The following is a 14,166-nucleotide window of genomic DNA, read 5'->3' as shown; positions in this document are numbered from 1 at the left end:
TTCTGTGGCTTCCCAGCCTGCTTAGGTTTAACTGAAGGGAAATTTATGAACACTAAAGCAACGTTCTCAGGGATGTTTTGTGTGCACAAAGCAACCGTAGCTTAGCACCTGTTACTATTAATGTCCCCCTGTTTCTCTCACAAAATTCAGACAGACTCATATGCACCGTGAACCTTTAGGAAGTCTAGTTCTCCCTGAAACACTACTCTTTCTTGCCAAACTACTGTACTAAATAATTATGCAATTGTTGTTGCCAATAACCTTGAAGGAAAAATAGAATTGTTTATAGCAGTGCTATTAAAGGCGGATGGCTGATTTCCTGAACTTCCAGGACTCCAAACCGCTGCAATTTAATTTAATTAAAATGAAGACCAGGCAGAATGCATTATTACATATTGATAATGTGTGCAGACCCAGGTGGACATAGGGAGTTATTTTGACAGAATTCATATAATGGATGCACATCAGAGCCCCTGAACAAGCCAGTTTGTCAAATTAAATAAGCCGTTTCTAGAATTTTAATGGCACTGTGAACTTAACAATAATGATGTTTTTACATTGTTTTGCAAGCAGTAGAGTTGAGAAAGAAACTAAATAATATGCAATGGTTTCCAGGCATCATACCTTATTTAGAGCTAGAAAATAAAGTACTAAAGCCAAATCATTTCACATGCTCACACAGAGTTTTTAGTAGGAGAGTCTTGTCTGTGTATCAGACAACAAAATCTTTAAGCCGGATGAACTAGTGATGGCGATTTTTGTACTGCAACCCTGGGGGTGATTTTACTCTTCTTGCACTTGATCGATATTATACTTGGATTAATCAATCTTATCAGTTGCCATTGATACTTCTCCAAGGAAGTCATTCACAGAACCTCTGCCGCTAATTTATTCACTCTGGGATTATCCCTCCAGTTGCAAAGTCTGTTTCATTGGAAAAAATGGTGAACTATCCTAGGATCTCAAGCACTCCTTTTCTCATTTTGGCTGTCCCTCAACAAGCTATTCTTCTTTTGTGACACTCTGGCCCTTAGAGATCCCACCAATTACCCACAGCTGAGCTATGTGGGAAACAAGAGCCCCACATTTCACACTAAGTGGACATTTCAAGTTGGAGATGCACCATCACTTCAAATTCAGCTTCTTTAAATCTAACCTTCTGTGTCTCCATCACCTAGAAATGCATGGGACAGAGGTTCATATTTAATTGGCATGGGGAAGAAGAAGAGTGGGAAACCTTTCTGGCAATAGTTTAAATAAAAATCCTTGCTATGACTGGGACTTTAAAAATATTGGTCAAGGTTTCTTTCCTATTGCTGTTGTAACAAATTACCACAAACATAAAGACTTCAAATAAGATAGATTTATCATCGTAGAGTTAAGGGGGTCAGAAGTCAGAAATGGGTCTCACTGAGCTAACATCAAGGTGTCAGTAGGCTGAGTTCATTCCAGAGGCTCTAAAGGAGAATCTATTTCCTTGCCTTTTCCATCTTATCGAGGCTGCCCACATTCCTAGGTTCGTGGCTTCCTTCCCTGATCTTCAAAGCCAGCAATGTTGCATCTTGCTGTGCCTTTCTTCTATAGTTATATCTTCTTCTATCTCTGACTCTCCCTTCTGTCTCCCTCTTCCACATTTAAAGGATCTTGTGATGACATTGGGACTACCTAGATAAACCAGGATAATCATCTCAAGGTCAGCTGATTAGCAACCTGAATTCTCTTTTGTCATGTAACATAATATGTTCACAGGTTCCAAGAATGGACATATTTAGTAAGTGGTGGCTATTCTGCCAACCAAAGACTATACCAGGATTTCTGAATGTGAAGCAAATCTGGGAAGTATTTTATATATAGCACTATAGGCCTGGTGCACAAAATTCATGCATGGGGGGGGTGGTCCCCTCAGCCCAGCCTGCACCCTCTCCAATCCAGGACCCGTCGGACACCCCTTTCACAATCTGGGACTGCTGGCTCCTAACTGCTCACCTGCCTGCCTGCCTGATTGCCCCTAACTGCCCCCCCCATCAGCCTGATCACCCCTAACTGCACCCCCCACCAGCCTGGTTGCCCCAAACTGTCCACCAGCTTGGTTGCCCCAACCCCCACCCCCGCCCTGTTGGCCTGGTTGCTCCCAACTTCCCCCCTCTGCCAGCCTGGTTGCCCCTAACTGACCCCCTGCCAGCCTGGTTGCCCCTAACTGCCCCCCACACTGGTCTGGTCTCCCCTTACCACCCCCCTGCCAGCCTGCTTACCCCTTACTGCCCCCCCGGGCCTGGTCACCCCCAACTGCCCCCCGCCGGCCTGGTCACCCCTTATTGCCCCCCTGCTGGCCTGATTGCCCCCAACTGCCTCCCTGCCAACCTGGTCGCCCCCAAGTACCCCCCTCTGCCGGCCTGGTCACCCCCAACTGCCCTCCCTGCCGGCCTGGTTACCCCATGCAGCCTGCTGTTCAGTCATTTGGTTGTCCCTCACTAACCCCCCTGCTGGCCTGGTTGCCCCACATACCCTGATTTCAGTCATTTGGTCGTCCCTCACTAATCCCCCTATCATCCTGGTCACCCCATGCAGCCTGCTGCTCAGTTGTTTGGTTGTCCCTCACTAACCCTCTGTCAGCCTGGTCGCCCCACACAGCCTGCTGTTTGGTCATTACTGTTACTGTGACGGCATCCTGGACATTTTGCATATTTCTATTATTAGTATAGATAATTGTTAATATCTGGTGCAAAATTGAGTCTCTTTCTTCTCACATCAGCTAAGTGATTATGAAATGTGGCCAGAAATACAACTAAATGTTTTTCTTTGCTTGTTTAGATTTAATCATATTTATGAAGGTATGAGCTAGTGGAAATATTCATCATCCCTTTGTTTCCATCCATTTATCATTTGAACTATTTCTTGTCTATGGAATTCTTAAGGTGCTCACAATCCACCTTCAAAGAAGCAGATTCTCCAACTTTATTCTACCACTTGTTCTAATGCTTTTACCACTGTTGAAAATATTCTCTTAGTTTCCAAGGAGATGGATATGGACACTAGGTAGTAGATAAAACCCCTTTAATCATGATTAAGTTATCAGGACATTTCCTATTTTAGGTATCACACTTGAAATCATTTTGGCTGTTATCGGGATAGTTGCCAGTTTTCTTTCTCTACCTAAAAAATTGTGTCCTTTAGGTGCACATAAAACACCATGAGGAACATCTCCCCCCTCTCCCTTTGGGTTTTCTGAGTGGGTCAACTGACTCTTGCTTTTTTTACTCTTATTGACCTTAAAAAGGAACCAATAACATATATTTTAGCATTTCAATTAAGGATATTTTAAAGTCAGAATGTTTGAAGAAGTTTAAACCAGGAACATAATTGTAGAAATAGGAAGTAAACTAACACTCATAAGCAAACAATAGGAATGGAGGCTCCATTACTGTGTGTATACTACAAAGACTGCCTTTCTTTGTGTTTTAGTTGTTTACTCAACATCCACAGACATATTGGAAACTGAGTAAGAGTACTTAACTACAACAGGAGGAAAATTTTTTAATCTTTAGCATCAGAGTATTTAAAAGGAAGAGATGTAATACATTTTATGCATTAAGTGAGGTTGATAAAATGGTGCAGACACTGTGGAAAACAGTTTGTTGTATCCTCAACAAGTCAAACAGAATTACAGTATGATCCAATAATTCTACTTAGGTATATTTCCCAAAGAATTGAAAACAGCTATTCAAACCAATACTTTTTTTTTTTTTTTTTTTTTTTTTTACTTTTGAAAAAGTTTAATCTTTTTTTTTTTTTTTATTGCTTAAAGTATTACAAAGGGTATTACATATGTATCCATTTTATCCCCCCGCCCTAGACAGTCCCCTAGCCTCCCCTATCACCCAGTGTCTTATGTCCATTGGTTATGCTTATATGCATGCATACAAGTCCTTTAGTTGATCTCTTACCCCACTACCTCCTGCCCCCCAACCCTCCCCGGCCTTCCCGCTGCAGTTTGACAATCTGTTTGAGGCAGCTCTGCCTCTGTATCTATTATTGTTCAAAAGTTTATAATGGTCTCTATTGTCCATGAATGAGTGAGATCATGTGGTATTTTTCCTTTATTGACTGGCTTATTTCACTTAGCATAATGCTCTCCAGTTCCATCCATGAAGTTGCAAATGGTAAGAGTTCCTTCCTTTTTACAGCAGCATAGTATTCCATCGTGTAGATGTACCACAGTTTTCTAATCCATTCATCTACTGATGGGCACTTAGGCTGTTTCCAGATCTTAGCTATGGTGAATTGTGCTGCTATGAACATAGGGGTGCATATATCCTTTCTGATTGGTGTTTCTGGTTTCTTGGGATATATTCCTAGAAGTGGGATCACAGGGTCAAATGGGAGTTCCATTTTCAGTTTTTTAAGGAAACTCCATACTGTCTTCCATAGTGGCTGCACCAGTCTGCATTCCCACCAGCAGTGCACAAGTGTTCCTTTTTCTCCACAACCTCTCCAGCACTTGTCGTTTGTTGATTTGTTGATGATAGCCAGTCTGACAGGTGTGAGATGGTACCTCATTGCTGTTTTGATTTGCATCTCTCGGATGATTAGTGACTTTGAGCATGTTTTCATATGTCTCTTGGCTTTCTGAATGTCCTCTTTTGAAAGGTGTCTATTTAGGTCCTTTGCCCATTTTTTGATTGGATTGTTTATCTTCCTTTTGTTAAGTTGTATGAGTTCCCTATAAATTTTGGAGATTAGGCCCTTATCAGATATGTCATTGGCAAATATGTTTTCCCACACAGTGGGTTTTCTCGTTGTTTTGTTGATGGTTTCTTTTGCTGTGCAGAAGCTTTTTATTTTGATGTAGTCCCATTTGTTCATTTTTTCTTTAGTTTCAAGTGCCCTAGGAGCTGTATCAGTGAAGAAATTGCTTCGGCATATGTCTGAAATTTTCTTGCCTTTGGATTCTTCTAGAATTTTTATGGTATCCTGTCGTACATTTAAGTCCTTTATCCATTTTGAGTTTATTTTTGTATATGGTGTAAGTTGGTGGTCTAGTTTCATTTTCTTGCATATATCTGTCCAATTTTCCCAACACCATTTACCGAAGAGACTATCTTGGCTCCATTGTATGTTCTTGCCTCCTTTGTCAAATATTAATTGAGCATATTGGTTCGGGCCGATTTCTGGGCTCTCTATTCTATTCCATTGATCTATATGCCTATTCTTGTGCCAGTACCAGGCAGTTTTGAGAACAGTGGCTTTGTAATACAACTTGATATCTGGTATTGAGATCCCACCTACTTTGTTCTTTTTCAGGATTGCTGCAGCTATTCGGGGTCTTCTTTTATTCCAGATGAATTTTTGGAAAGTTCGTTCTAGATCTCTGAAGTATGCTGTTGGTATTTTAATGGGAAGTGCGTTGAATTTATAGATTGCTTTGGGTAGTATGGACATTTTAATGATGTTGATTCTACCAATCCATGAAGACGGTATGTTCTTCCATCTGTTTATGTCTTCCTCTATGTCTTTTTTCAACGTCCTGTAGTTTTCTGAGTAGAGGTCTTTTACCTCTTTAGTTAAGTTTATTCCTAGGTAGCTTAATTTTTTTGGTGCAATGGTAAACGGGATTGTTTTTATAATCTCTCTTTCTGAAAGTTCACTATTGGTGTATAGAAATGCCTCAGATTTCTTGGGGTTAATTTTGTATCCTGCTACATTGCCAAATTCATGTATTAAGTCTAGTAGCTTTTTGATGGAATCTCTAGGGTTTTGTATGTATAATATCATGTCATCTGCAAATAAGGACAGTTTTACTTCCTCTTTTCCAATTTGGATGCCTTTTATTTCTTCTTCTTGCCGAATTGCAATGGCTAACACTTCCAGTACTATGTTGAACAGGAGTGGTGAGAGGGGGCATCCCTGTCTTGTTCCTGTTCTTAGGGGAAATGGTGTTAGTTTTTGTCCGTTGAGTATGATGTTGGCTGTGGGCCTGTCATATATGGCTTTTATTATGTTGAGGTATGATCCTTCTACTCCCACCTTGCTGAGAGTTTTTATCAAAAATGGGTGTTGAATTTTGTCAAATGCTTTTTCTGCATCTATTGATATGACCATGTGGTTTTTCTCTTTCAATTTGTTTATGTGATGTATCACGTTTATTGATTTGCGGATATTGTACCATCCTTGCATCCCTGGGATAAATCCTACTTGGTCATGGTGTATGATCTTTCTGATGTACTGCTGGATCCGATTTGCTAAGATTTTGTTGAGGATTTTGGCATCTATGTTCATGAGGGAAATTGGCCTGTAATTCTCTTTCATTGTGTTGTCTTTACCTCAAACCAATACTTTTACATAAATGGTCATAGCAGCACTATTCATAAGAGCCAAAAGGTGGAAACAACCTAAATGTCCATCGGTTGACAAATAGATAAACAAAAAAGGTGGTATATCCATGCAATGGAATATTATTCAGTCACAGAAGGAACAAAGTACTGATACATGCTATGAAACGGATAAGTTTTGGAAACATTATGCCAAGTAAAAGAAGCCAGATACAAAATACCATATATTGTATGATTCTAATTGTTTGAAATATCAAGAATAGGTAAACCTATGCAGCAAAAATAAATAAATAAATAAACAAACAAATAAATAAATTAAATAAAATTAGAAAAGGAAAAAGAAAAGAAAAAAAGAAGAATCTCTTACCCTTTGAGATAGCATGGAGGGACCTGGAGAGTATCATGCTAAGTGAAATAAGTCAGTGAGAGAAAGACAAATATCACATGATCTCACTCATATACGGAGTCTAATTAACAAAATATACTGATGAACGAAGTGGATCCAGAGACATGGAAGCATGGAACAGAGTGTGGAATTTTGGAGGGAAGGTGGGGAAGGGTGGATGGGAGGGAGATAATCAACCAAAGACCTTGTAGGCATATATGGACACAGATAGTGGGGTGGTGAGGGCCTGGGGCGGGTGGTGGGTCTTTACAGTAATTCCCTACCAACTGAGGAAATCTGAACACAGTATGTTCCTTGCATGCTAATATAGTCCAACAGAGATGAGTTAATTACTTCAATATATGAGGGTCTCTTGGGCAAACAAGTCTTTGTTTTCTCTATATATATTTTCCTCTGTTAAGAAAGAGAAGAAATTGACACAATGTAGTCTAAAAAATATAGGTCAGTTATATGGGAGCTGTATCATGATAGACACTTCCAAGGGAGGATATGAAAACATCTATTCTGGAGAACTTTAAAAATAGTCTTCTCATCTATCCAGGGGTGGTTTCCAGGAGATACTGCCTGAAGGCACAATGGCTCCCAGCTGCGGTTCCACAGACCTGTCAGGTCTCTTAGGAAGTTTTCACTGTCATCTACAGAGTGAGGGAGGGAAATAAAGACATTGGTTTTCTGTCTCTCTGTTTCTCTGTCTCTGTCTCTGTCTCTCTCTCTTTCAGCATCTGTATTAGATTGCTTACTGTCATTTCTTAAGACAGACTACTCTTTTTGTTTGTGTTAAAGTATCCTCTTTTATGAAATTACTAGTTGTCCGGTGCACGAAATTTGTGCCGGGGGGGGTGGTGGTGGAGTGGGGGAAGATGTCCCTCAGCCCAGCCTGCACCCTGTGGGATCGGGTCTAAACTGGCAGTCGGACAGCTCTCTCGCAATCCAGGACCTCTGGCTCCTAACCACTCTGCCTGCCAGCCTGCTTGCCCCCAACTGCCCCCCACCAGCCATCTTGCCCCCAACTGCCCCCCCTGCCAGACTCATGGCCCCCAACTGCCCTCCCCCACCAGCCTCATGACCCCCAACTGCCCTCCCTGACTGGCTCAATCGCCCCCAACTGCCCTCCCCTGCTGGTCCGTTCGCCCCTAACTGCCCTCCCCTGCCAGCCTCATGGCCCCCAACTGCTTTCCACAATTTCTAAAACTTCAGACATTTAGTTACATTCACAACTAGGACTGATTTATAAATGTTGAATTTATTTATAAACTAGTGGCCCGGTGCATGAAATTCATGCACAAGGGCGAGGGGTGGCTGTCCCTCAGCTTGGCCTGCACCCTCTCCAATCTGGGAACCCTCGGGGGATGTATGACTGCCGGTGTAGGCCCCATCCCTGTGTGATCCCTCATGGCCCTGTGGGATCGGACCTAAACCAGCAGTCCAACATCCCTCTCACGATCTGGGACTGCTGGCTCCTAACCACTCATCTACCTGCCTGCCTGGTCACCGCTAACCACTCTGTCTGGCAGCCTGCTTGCCCCCAACTATCCCTCTTGCCGCCTGGTCCCCCCAACTGCCCCCCTGCCAGCCAGCTCACCCCCAACTGCCCTCCCCGGCTGGCCTCATGGCCCCCAACTGCCCTCCCTGGCTGGCCTCGTGGCCCCCAACTGCCCTCCTTGGCTAGCCTCGTGGCCCCCAACTGCCCTCCCCGGCTGGCCTCATGGCCCCCAACTGCCCTCCCTGGCTGGCCTCGTGGCCCCCAACTGCCCTCCCTGGTTGGCCTCGTGGCCCCCAACTGCCCTCCCTGGCTGGCCTCGTGGCCCCCAACTGCCCTCCCTGGCTGGCCTCGTGGCCCCCAACTGCCCTCCCTGGCTGGCCTCGTGGCCCCCAACTGCCCTCCCTGGCTGGCCTCGTGGCCCCCAACTGCCCTCCCTGGTTGGCCTCGTGGCCCCCAACTGCCCTCCCCGGCTGGTCTCGTGGCCCCCAACTGCCCTCCCTGGCTGGCCTCGTGGCCCCCAACTGCCCTCTCTGGCTGACCTCATGGCCCTTAACTGCCCTCCCTGGCTGGCCTGATCACCCCCAACTGCACCCCCTTGCTGGCCTACTCATCCCCAACTGCCCCAGCCTTTTCACCTCCACAGCACACCCCCTGCTGGCCTGATCACCCCCAATTCCCCCCGCCCTGCTGGTCTGCTTGCCCCTAACTGCCTCTCCACTGGCATGCTTGCCCCCAACTGCCCCCCTGCTGGTCTGTTTGCCACCAACTGGCCCCCCTGCTGGCCTGCTCTCCCCCAAGTGCCCCCCCCACTGGCCTGATCACCCCCAACTGCCTTCCCCTCCTGGCTTGATCACCCCTAACTGCTTCTGCCTCAGCCCCACCACCATGGCTTTGTCCATAAGGATGTCCGGAAGGTCTCCCGGTCTAATTAGCATATTACCCTTTTATTAGTATAGATGGTGATAGGAGGTAATAGTAGATAGTAGTGTTTTCCCCCTTTTTAAAATAGCCTTACTTGCCAAAATAAAAAGTTGGCAAATCTTTCTCAGTCTCATTTTTTAAAAATGTCATTTGTCTCTGAGAACTAAATATCTGAAAACTATCAGCCCAAAGGACCTCTTAAGGTTTCTGCTATCTGTAAGATTCTAGGTTTTAAAGTCTTGAGATAACAGAAAATCAAAAGGACTGGGAAGGTAGGATGATTTTTTATTTAACCTACCAAAGTAACAATTTAATGGAGTCTAACCATCTTAGACATAAAAGGTAATAAGTGGAGATGCCTATAAGTTAAAATTTTGCCGTTTCTAAGTGGAAATGACAGTCTAAATGTCAAATCCAAAAACATGGCCTAAGAATGCCACACCAAAGGTCACAGTTAGAAGGTAATGCTTAGCTCTGGAGACAGTTACAAGCCAGAGAGTATGTGATTCTACTGGTGTGTAGTCATCATGAAAAGGGAACTAAAACTGTTTGAAGCAAGAATGTATCAAAAGGGGACTCTAACCAGGCATGAAGGAAGTGTTTAAATGAAAAAACACCTTTCAGTGGTTCTCAACCTTCTGGCCCTTAAATACAGTTCCTCATGCTGTGACCCAACCATAAAATTATTTTCGTTGCTACTTCATAACTGTAATGTTGCTACAGTTATGAATCATAACGTAAATATCTGATATGCAGGATGGTCTTAGGCGACCCCTGTGAAAGGGTCGTTCGACCGCCAAAGGGGTCACGACCCACAGGTTGAGAACCGCTGCCTTAGATCCTTTAGATCAGGTGTGGTTAACAGCAGGCTGCGGGCTGTATAAGGCCTGCAAAATCATTTGGTCTGGCCCTGTCAAGGCATGAGCGGTGAATTAATTCAATGTTTGACCAAATATAGCAGGATGACTTTTAAGTTGATAATTTTGTATGGCCCTCAAATAATGTTGTAAATATACAAATGGTCCTTGGCAGAAATAAGATTCCCCACGCCTGTTTTAGATAAAAGAAAGGCTGTAATTATTTCAAATTCAGATTAATATGCAACAAGTACATTCTATTTTGTGATTGTCATACTACTATTTGCATAGAATTATTTCAACATACCCAAGGCCTCTGCCAGGCCCCAAACCTTCTGTCCATAAATGTCTGTCTTGTTCCAAGCAAATGTGTAGACGAGATTAGCTGCAGCAGGAAACCACTTTTGGGTGAGTCGCCCCTCCACAGCTACTGTGAGGTGTACTTTAACCATCCCCATGGGAATGGTTGAATGTGTTAGAAGGATCCGTAGCAGTGTTTTATATCCGGGGGTGCGGCTGCTCAGGTAACTCAGCCTCACAAAGCTGGAAGGAATGGGGATCTCCTCCTGTACAACCTGAAAGAAGAAAGTCAAATTGGTTCTGATGAGTGCTCACAGGTAGGTCAGAATATTGCATGCTTTGTTGGCTTAGAAACAGATAAAAGGAGAGAGCTTAAAGGGATCTGTGGATGTAAAGCCACTTGTTCTAGAATCTTTGTGAGGCTGTGTGTCCATAGGTTTCTAATTCTGCACTGAATCTGCATGGAGACAAGCCATCCAGCCAACTCTGAGAACTATTCTCTTTTTTTCTCTGCCAGGAATGACTGTGAAAAGCACAATTTCAGTTTTTCAACAGTTTTCTAAACACTGCTTAGTAGTAGATCACACTGCTGAATGTCAAGCAATTCAGTGACATGGGTGCCATTAAGTGGTCTTTTTCTTATATACACCCATACACAAAATCTTGTTCAGTGTGTTAAGTCATATATCACAAAACTATTGCTGTGATCCTTATTCAGGCTACAGTCTTTAAGAGGAAGGTCTCCAGAAGCAGGCCCAGCAAGTGATATTTTATGACAGAGATTATGGATTCCCTAGAATTAATCTTTACTGATGCCATCAAATTCGTCTTCTTTGGAGCTTTGGAATGACCCTGAGGCCAAATTTTTAATCAAATTTTGCTTACATATTTCTCTGTGTCTGGTTATACCAATAGCTGGGAAGTAGTTTTTTTAAGTTGGCACCTGTGACTGAAAAGCAAATAACTCCCAATAGCTCCTCTGAAATTTTTATATTATATGTTGGTCCCAGAGTGAAAATACTGCTTGGCTACTTTTAATGAATTGCTGTGACTTATTTGTTTATTAGCACAGATGGAGTTAAACAACCCAAAGTGGTCACTAAAACTAAAGTTTGCATTTCATGACTTTCGACTTTAAAAATACAGCCTATCCTATTCAACACATTTAAGGTGACATGCACAATATGGATATTTCTGTGCCCTCATTCATGCTTAGCTCAGAACCCTGTCCCTCTTTCCTTTTCCCAAACTAGTACACATAGTTAAACACATATCTCACATTGTCCAGCACTTCTGGCCATTCTTTTATTTTTAAAAAAAATATGTATTTTTTATTGATTTCAGAGTGGAAAGGAGAAGGAGAGAGAGATAGAAACATCAATGTTGAGAGAGAATCATTGATCGGCTGTCTCCTGAATGCCCCACATCGGGGATCAGCCTGAAACCTTGGCATGTGCCTCAACTGGGAATTGAACCCTGACCTCCTGGTTCATAGGTCGATGCTCAACCACTGAGCAACCCTGGCTGGGTGCCAATCCTTTCTTTGAGGGCACAAATCCCTTTTGTCTACTTAATGCCCAGTTTTTCTTGCTCTACATTAGCTATTTGATACTATTGGCTCTGTCTTCTTAGTGGCAGAAGCACAATAGAAGAAAATAGCATGCTACTTAGTACCTTAGCATTTCATTTCCCCAAGAAAACACACAATCTTAAATCAGTTTGAAAACTTTTGTGCTGAAAGAGATCCATACTTCCTTATGACATCTGTGAAGGGATTGGCATACCAGTCAAATGTACTCATTAATATTGTCCTGTTTTTACTTTTTTTCTAAGATAAAACAATGAAACAGACAGGAATGGCAACTCTTTGGACTCCTTGTCCCATACAGCACTATTTTTTGTGAGCCTTTCTTAAGAGATATCCTACAGGCACTGCTAATAGTTTGTGGGGATGTTGTGATGGAAGAAAAACCAACTCAATCCCGGAATGTCCATTTATTTCTTCTTGAGTATACTTTTTGAATTCTGGATCTGTATGATTTGAGTTCATTTTGGTGGTTTCCATATTAACTATCATTAAAATGTTTCTATAATGTAGTGAGAGAATTGCACTATGGATGTTTGAATGATTTAAAATTGAAGTTAAAATATTGAATTCTCAATAAAGAAAAATTTTCAGAAATCCTAAAATATCAAGGTCCCTCTGATTGTAAAGCTTGAACACTCAAAAACAAAGCTTTAAACATTAAAGCCCATAGCCTTGAAAACTACCCTCACTAAACACAGTTAAATAAAGAGGAATTGTCAAGCCTTCTAAGAACAACGACAATGGATATAAACTTGACAATGAAAGAAAACTAGATTTTTTAAAGAGCTTTCATTTCAGAAGCACAAATGGTCCCACCTTATTGATTATACTGTTAACACGATTGAGCCCGCTATCTTCGTTACTTAGAGCACAGTGTTCATTAGGCCAAGGTTTGGGGTTTAATTCTCTTGAGAACTAGTTCATCTTGCTTTGTTCCATGGCCACAGATAGTGCCCTATCACCCTGGCAAGCACTTTGCAAATGTGTGCCCAAAAGATTACATTTGAAGGCTTCCTTTGACAAATGAAGGGCAGTACATTATAGTACTAGCAGGAGTACAGGAAAAAGACTCTAGCCATTATGCATTGTTGAACACCCCAAGATGCTATGATTTTATACTTTCAAAGGCCAATGCACTCACCTGCAGCTCAGGAACAATAGTTCCCCTCTCTGGACAAGACCCTCCAAATGATGTGAGCGGTGAAGGAAGCACAATAGGGTTTGGGCTGACAAAGTTGGAGATATCGCAGGATGGTGGGTCTGATACAACTCTCCGCATGGTTACTTTGTCCACCACAATAAACTGATTCCAAGGCAACCAGAGTGTCCTCTTCTCAGACAGGAAAGGTGAGCGATCAAAGATTAAGGTGACAGAGATACCACCGATGGCAACGAGGTCAAAGCTGAGATGGAAAATTATAAGACAGTTTTAAGCAAATGAACAACCAAAATAAAGTTAAAAAATAGGTAATTTTGGTGTACTTTCCTCTTTTGGAACTCAATATATCCATTCATATTCTCTGTTATAAGTTCCCTCTAGCTCAGTATTCATTCCATGGATGACTTCTTTTCACTATCCAGTAAACTTCTGAGAAAAAATTTCTTATCACCAGTTGATATTCACCCTGAATTTGTAATCCAATTTAATACTATCTTAAACAAAACTATTGCATTCATTCTGCAAAGTTAAATGTGATATCACTGCTACCCTTTGTGCTAGAGATAACTGAAAGATGACCATTTCACATTCAGCAGCATCTAATGTATTATTCATCCTCAAAAAAAAAAAATCAAGAAAAGTAGGAGGCAAAAGGTTAAATATCTTGTTCAGGATCACAAACATAGTGTCAGAAACCTGATGGTGTCATTGAGATGGTATTTGGAGAAAGAAGGCAGAAGAGGAAAATTGTTCAGTGAAATTTGCTTGAACAATACCATACTTGTACCCTGAAAATATGACTATCCGCATTGGCTCCTGATTCTACTTGAAGTCTGTATTTAGGATTCCTGCTTCCTTTTAGAAAGCCTCTTGGTCTTTTGTAAGGAAGCCTGTAATGGATCCTGTCCATCTCCACTGACAACTCCCTCCATATCTCTGACAAAGCAAGACCACCTCTTCTGCAAGTGCATCTCTTACATGACTCTTGCATTGGAGCATAACAGATTCAAGTTTCAGTTTATTCTGTACTATGTGGTTCTTCCTTACTCCCCTTTAAAGTATAATGATAATGTGCTTGAAAGCATCCAAAAAGCATAAAATACTATATAAAAGTAAGATAATG

At 42.2% G+C, this 14,166-nt stretch overlaps 1 protein-coding gene across 2 annotated transcripts in view; it reads right to left on the bottom strand.

Annotated features, from left to right (window-relative positions):
* TENM1 (teneurin transmembrane protein 1) overlaps nucleotides 1–14,166 on the bottom strand; it is a 641,347-nt gene that overhangs the window by 147,266 nt on the left and 479,915 nt on the right. For both annotated transcript variants that reach the window (XM_059680479.1, XM_059680478.1), the window contains 2 exons: nucleotides 13,026–13,287; nucleotides 10,304–10,571 (listed from right to left, as the gene is read on the bottom strand). In XM_059680479.1, the coding sequence (XP_059536462.1) occupies nucleotides 10,304–10,571; nucleotides 13,026–13,287 (530 nt within the window). The remainder of the gene's footprint in view (nucleotides 1–10,303; nucleotides 10,572–13,025; nucleotides 13,288–14,166) is intronic.

The sequence above is a fragment of the Myotis daubentonii genome, chromosome X (genome assembly GCF_963259705.1).
Source record: "Myotis daubentonii chromosome X, mMyoDau2.1, whole genome shotgun sequence".
Lineage (NCBI taxonomy): Eukaryota > Metazoa > Chordata > Mammalia > Chiroptera > Vespertilionidae > Myotis > Myotis daubentonii.
The sequence above is the reverse complement of the archived record's forward strand: the minus strand, read 5'-3'. Positions and strand labels throughout refer to the sequence as shown.